The 6,351-nt window shown below is 53.7% G+C and overlaps 1 protein-coding gene and 1 non-coding gene across 2 annotated transcripts; one reads left to right on the top strand and one right to left on the bottom strand.

The window, feature by feature from the left end:
• Positions 1-1,469: 1,469 nt before the first annotated feature.
• Positions 1,470-1,542, top strand: TRNAR-CCU. Its single transcript has one exon. It is a non-coding gene; the product is annotated as a tRNA-Arg (tRNA).
• A 514-nt stretch (positions 1,543-2,056) lies between these two features.
• On the bottom strand, positions 2,057-5,449 carry LOC119324367 (very-long-chain aldehyde decarbonylase GL1-6-like). Its single transcript, XM_037598155.1, has 9 exons — positions 5,256-5,449; positions 4,919-5,148; positions 4,337-4,789; positions 3,843-4,230; positions 3,641-3,748; positions 3,091-3,291; positions 2,873-2,971; positions 2,592-2,774; positions 2,057-2,489 (listed from the first exon to the last, which is right to left on the bottom strand). Exons 1-9 carry the CDS (start codon positions 5,313-5,315, stop codon positions 2,286-2,288), a joined length of 1,926 nt encoding a protein of 641 aa, XP_037454052.1. The 5' UTR covers positions 5,316-5,449; the 3' UTR covers positions 2,057-2,285.
• Between the last annotated feature and the right edge of the window lie 902 nt (positions 5,450-6,351).

Consider the following 6,351-nt stretch of genomic DNA (forward strand, 5'->3'; position numbering starts at 1 on the left):
TGCGTGCGCGTAAGTCTGGAGGTAGGGGATGGAGGCGCTGGAAGGAGGCGGGGCGCGCGGGGCCACTGCACGGGGCGCGTTTTGCCAGCGTGGCGTGAGAACCGTTCGAAAGTTCGGCCGGCGCACCGCACCCAAACATTTCCCTTTCTTCTTCCATCTATCCTTTTTCCCTTTTTTCATTTTTTTCCAAATTCAAGAAATTTTCTTTCTTTCTTCACGTTTTTTTTTTGAAAAATACATGAACTTTTTTCTTTACAAATTCAATGAACTTTTTCCATAATCAATGAACTTTTTTCAAATTCGATGAACTTTTTTCAACTTTGATGAACTTTTTTTGAATCCGATGAACTTTTTTTCAAATATCGATGAACTTTTTTCAAATTCGGTGAAGTTTTTTCAAATCTGATGAACTTTTTCCAAATTCAATGAAATTTTTTTAAATTCGATGAACCAATTTCATATTTTATGAACTCTTTTCAAATTCAATGAACTTTTTTCCAAATTTAACGAACTTTTTTCAAAATTGATGAATAATTGTTCATATTTGTGAACTCTTTTTGAAGTTTATGAACTTTTTTTCAAAATTCACGAACATCTTTTTGAATTCACGTTTCTTTTGTGATTTATTTGGTTTTTCAAAAGACTATGAAAAACTGGCTGTTTTTTTCCGGACCCACTATAGAAAGAATCGGAAAAGGCGATACAGGTTCGCGTGCTGGTATCCCTGGCGCGGCCCAATATGGCGCTCACCTGTATCGCCTAATCTCCCGCCCTCTCTTTGGGCAAAGTACTGATAACGTGGTGTAATGCCGTGAGTGTAAACCTTTCATTTTGCCGCTTTGTAGCTCTTGTTCGAAACCTCCTTTTTTAATCAATGAAGTTTTTTTGCCTTGTTTAGAAAAAAAAAACATGTGAAAGTAGAAGTGGATGACAAATGAACCGTGTTTTCATTGATTGAAGATTATTGTACTACAGATTAGCTTATTTTGTTCACGCGGACGCGTCCGCCTTCACTCTAGGCACGGGCCTCCCCCAAAGCTGTAGTGATGTGATGAGATGGACAAAGCTGATGAAGACACGGAGTGACGAGCTGGACGAGTTTTGTGAGTCCTTCCTGTGTCGCGTCTGGGTTTTTTTTTTTGACAAAAAGACTGTAAGGGAACCCCATACAGTATAGTTGGTGCAACAAATCCAAGTTGCAAGTACCGTGCCTTGAACCTGGATGGATGGGAAGGCATCAGCCCCTTTGCACCAGTAGACTATGCCTTAGTCTGCTGTGTCGCGTCCGCCGTCCGTTGTGGGTGTGTAAGATGTTTTTTTAAAGGAAGGGTGTGTAAGATGTTGCGAAGTCGATACTACGGTCGTTTCCCCTGGTACTGTAAAACTGTGAACCGTGCGTTGTATCCATTGGAGAATGGAATCGGCAAATCACCGTTATCTAAGTGGATGGTTACTTATTCGCCAAGCAAGCGCCTGTAGCTCAGTGGATAGAGCGTCCGTTTCCTAAGCGGAAGGCCGTAGGTTCGACCCCTACCTGGCGCGTTTAACTTTTTGCTTTTTTTTTTACCTTTTTGCATTTTTTTTCTTCTGTGGAATGTCGAGTCCACTGGATAAGAAACAGCTTCTTGTCAATGTCCAGGCCACGGGGCGTTTTCCTTTTTGCATTTTTTCTTCTGTGGAATGTCGAGTCCACCTTCTAATAAAGGCGACGTTCACCAGCAGAAGGATCTGATGACAGCGTTCATCGGCTGAAGTTCGTCAAGGTGACACATAGTAGTACCGAGAGTTTATTAAAGCATCGTCGTCACTGAGAGACTGTCCTAAGCGAGCCGGCGCGGGTGTTTTTCTCATCAAGTTTTCAAACGCTCCTAATAAAGCCGACGTTCACCAGCAGAAAGATCTGGCGGCAGCGTTCATCGGCCGAATCTCGTGAGGCCGAGTGGTCGACACATGATAGTACTGAGAGACTTTAGCAAGTCATTCGCCGTCACTAAGAGACTGTACTAAGCGAGCCGTTCCATCTGAGCACTTCACTATTCTCCGTTCTGCACTTCGCTGACGAACAGAAAGCTCGATCTCATTCATAATCGTGTTCATCAGTCGAAGCTCCTGACGATGACAGACATTACGGTTTTGCTAATCGTAGTAGCGCTATATACCACGGCGTAACGCGAGAGGATTATTTGGCAACGACAGCGGAGCATCGTCTCGTCAGAGAGAGACACGATAGTAGTAGTAGTACTAATTCAGGTTCCATGGCGGCGTCGATCGGTCAGTGACTCGGTTCACTTGGCATCGGCGCGCGCTTGGACTGGCTTGGCTGCTCCGTCCGCGGCGTCGTAAGGGCGGAAGCCGTGCGCCAGGGCGGCGCGCCACGCCTTGTCGACGCCGGTGACCGCGTCGCCGCACTCGTGCCCGGGCCACCTCTCCAGCGCGTGCACGATCCCCGCCGCGCGCCACGCGCTCATCACCCGCCTCGGCAGCCAGTTCTGCGCACATGAACATGAAGAGCCACGCGAATTCAGCACCGTGTGTGCACACGCGGTGCATGGAGCCATGGACACGAATGTTGGATCTACGGTTGTTATTACCTCGCAGGCGTGGAGGTTCTCGTACGACTCCGGCGCCACGAGCGCGGGGGTGCTGTGGTACACGCAGTCGGCGCGGGCGCCGCCGCCGCCGGTGACCGGGAACTGGGAGTAGGGCACGAAGTGGGTGCCCGGCGCCGCCCTCTCCTGCTCCCGCGCCGTCAGCCCGTCGCCCACCAGCCACACCTGCAAAATCCATTTCCCCTCTGAGCCGCGGCGTCCACGTCCAAAAACAGCAGCAATTTTACTGCAGTCGCAACTCGCAAGATCTGTAGCTCGTGCACCTTGCTGCTGTAGCTGCATGACAGGGCCAGGCGGCCCCGGAGCTCCGGGCTGATCTGCTGCCCCAGCGCCTCGTGCAGATCCGCGTCCACCACGCGAACCTGTTCGACACGATCATGAACCAATCAATCAATCATCCATCACTGAATCCATCAAGCAACAGATGTAGATTTTTGTTGTCAGCTTGCTCTTGTTCTTCAGAACAGTGTTTGCGGTGTACCTGGATGTCCCGTTCGCAGAGGGCCTGGGCCAGCACGGCCACGACCTTGCACTCCTTCCCCAGGAGGAGCACGTCCCTGGCGCCGCGCGGCACCATGTGGAGCACGGCGGCGACGGCGAGGCTCGTCCCGTCGACGATCTTGGTCTTCATATCAGGCTTCCTGATCACGTACAGCTCCCCGTTCCGGTTCAGCTCGTACCCCTGCAGACACACTCCACCCATGCCATGTCAGTAACTTCATCAATTACCGCCTGCCAATCTCAATCAACCAATCAACTTCCCAGGCACTAACTATGTTCTTCCTTTCCAGAAAATACTACTCCAAAAGTGTGATGAGTGCTGTCTAGTCTGAAGATCCAAAAGTGCAGTAAGTACTCTGCATGTATTCATGGCGCTGCCGCGCCGCGCACCTACTGTCTGCATCCCGCATTCAAGCTAGCGCAGTGCCACTTGTAAGTAAGTAAATTCTTGTAAGTTCATCAATGGCGGCAACGAAATGAATGCGGTTTGCAGTGCGCATTCAAGGGGGTTCATCTGCTAGCTAGCTTGCCTGGTTCAGCAGCCCCAGCGTGAGCACCGCGGCTCCGCTCGCCTCCGCGTCCGCCACCGCCCGCTCCACCACCCGGCTCACCGCGTGCCCATCCTTCTTCGACGTGTACTGCACAAGAGAAAAAGTATGATGAATTCTTTGAAAAAATTAAGGAATGAATTGCTGTCGATGTCGATGTTTGTTCTGTTGCTGTTGCTGATACCTGGGAGGTGTATCTCGGGACGACCCATGTCTCAGTGCTCAGCTTGCCCATCCTGTTGGCCTCGCACCGGAAGGCCGTCGTGCCCAGCAGCGCGGCCAGCGCGGCGAGCGGCCGCTCCACCATGGCCAGTGACCACGCCAGCGCCGACGGGGGCCGCGAGTCGAGCGGCGCGGCGGCGAGGGAGGCAAAGCCGAGGCGGAGGTGGAGGAGGGAGCCCGGCGCGGTGAGGTGGGTGAGGTGGACGACGTCGGGGGCCTCCTCCCGGCCGTGCAGCGTGCGCTCGTACAGGTCGTCGCTGGACTTGTCCATGGTGCCGTACAGGTAGTCGTAGAAGGGCACGAACAGCGAGTAGTTGGTCCTGAACTGCGTGTGGTGCAGCGAGTGGAACCTGCTCCACCGATCCAAATCCGCCATGAATAATCGGCCAAAACTCCATGGAAGCAAGCTCGTCTGCTCGTGCATGCATGGTCATGGAGGATTGGAGGGTGACTTACGATGGGGTGTACATGAGGTACTTGAGCGGGGGGAAGAGCTCGAAGAGGAGCTTGGGGACGAGCTCGAAGTTGCAGTGGCCGAGGTAGTTCATGAAGTCGATGTAGACGAGGTAGGCGTTGGACATGGCGACGGAGCCGGTGCCGGTGGCCATCATGGAGAGGAGCGGGATGGCGAAGAGGCCGAAGTAGACGGCCTCCTCCGCGAACGGGTGGATGACGGAGGTGACGGGCTCGGTGACGATGGACGCGTGGTGGTGCGAGTGGTACCGCGCGTAGAGGAAGTGGTGGTGCAGCGCCCGGTGGAACCAGTAGTAGAGGAACTCCACGGGGCCGAGGTGGAGGAGCGCGGTCACCACCAGCCCCCGCGGGTTCCACCACGGCAGGCCCTGCGCGAACGGCGCCGTCCAGTTCACCACGTAGAACAGCAGCGCCGTCAGGATGATCTGGTCGTCCCTGCCACCATTTAATTTGTGGACGCACGCGTCGTCAGCGTCTCCGGCCATGGCCATGCCGCCATTGCCGTGTGCGCGCATGCATGCATCCGTGAAGATGAACAAGAGGAAGAAGAGATAGATGACGGACCAGTTGCGCTCGCGGTCGACCTGGTCGAAGTCGAGGCTCTTGCTGACGATGCGGTGCTTGGAGCGGGCGGTCTGGTGGCGGGACACGGAGATCCACAGCTGCGTGTAGAGCAGCCGGAAGAGCAGCGTGGGGAGCACGAAGAGGCTGAGCAGGTCCCCCTCCTCGCCCCTCGCCGTCGCCGCCGCGAACCGGTACGTGCTGTACGCCGCCCACGGCGCCACCAGCGCGTACTACACGCACCAAAAAAGCAGAGCCGGTGGTCACCACGAGCTCTGGCCGAGATGTGTGCACACACTGACAGTGACGCATGCATGCAAGACTCAGCATATGGACGTACCTTATAGTTTCCCATGTCGTGCCATGGCCACCGTGTGAGAGGGCCGGGCTTGGACGCCATGGCTCGTTCGTTGGAGTTGGAGACCCTCGCCGGAGCTCGGCTTCGCAGCAGAGCTGCTACCTCTGTTGCGCGACTGTGGGAGTGAGATGCTCGTCGCGATGGGGGTGGAGGATGGCAATGGCGGAGGGGTACTGGCGTACATTTATACTGCTAAAACAACCAAGGAGCGGAGCAGTGGGGAGTGGGGACACGTACAGGCCGGAGCCGGACCCCGGCCGGTCAGGCCGATCTTGATCGCCAATGGTGAGGCTTATCGGTTCCCAGGAGAGAAATTCAGCGGATTAGTGGGAGGTTGATGGAAATCTTTTTTTTTTTTTTTTTGCGCAGAGAGGTTGATGGAAATCAACCTCATAAATTTCCATCCGTGGGTTCGTTACCCGTAGGTTTAGCATTTTTGGTCCCTTCTACGTGATGTGATCTCGGTCCCTGCCCGGCAATGCTACACATACAGGTTTTTACAGGAGTTTACAGGATTGATTTGATGTGGCAGTTTTTTATTGGGTGTAAGGGGAGGACGCGGGCCCACCCCCTTGAAAATCAGGGGGGTGGTTATTATGTTTGGAAGGAGTCTGTAAAAGCCTGTAAAACCCTGTACGTGTACCATTTTTGGTCCCTGCCCTAGCCCGTCGATCGCACTGCCGACCTCCGTAGAGTGGGGGTGGCACACCATGCTAGCTCTGCTACAAGTGATGTGATGTGCGGTACACGGAGTAAGGGCGGTTCGGAAAAAAAAGAACGACGTTGGCCGCAAAAGGTGCAACGACACGACTCAAAACGCAAAAATAAGAGAGGAACAGGCTGAAAACGTTTAAAAAGGGACAAACTATTTGTAAAAAGCCTTAAAATTACGACTTTCCAACCAACCGCTAGCGTTCGACTTTCTCCTTAGCTCACCTTCTTCTTCCCGCCGCCCGCCGACGCTATTCAACGACGAGGCTATTGTGTGCGCATCTTCGCCCCCCTCTTCCCAAGCTGCCACCTCCATCGGTCTGCCGCTGCCGCATCCGGTCACCCCTCTAAACCCACCGTCTTCTCT

The sequence above is a fragment of the Triticum dicoccoides genome, chromosome 6B (genome assembly GCF_002162155.2).
Source record: "Triticum dicoccoides isolate Atlit2015 ecotype Zavitan chromosome 6B, WEW_v2.0, whole genome shotgun sequence".
Classification (NCBI taxonomy): Eukaryota; Viridiplantae; Streptophyta; class Magnoliopsida; order Poales; family Poaceae; genus Triticum; species Triticum dicoccoides.

Bases quoted from the DNA above. Each gene is read 5' to 3' on its own strand.
- LOC119324367 (XM_037598155.1), bottom strand. From the start codon at position 5,315: ATGGCGTCCAAGCCCGGCCCTCTCACACGGTGGCCATGGCACGACATG. The intron at 4,231-4,336 runs GTAAGTCACCCT...TCGGTGGAGCAG, and splicing joins TACCTCATGTACACCCCATC to GTTCCACTCGCTGCACCACA. The intron at 2,972-3,090 runs GTACACCGCAAA...CGTGTCGAACAG, and splicing joins TCTGCGAACGGGACATCCAG to GTTCGCGTGGTGGACGCGGA.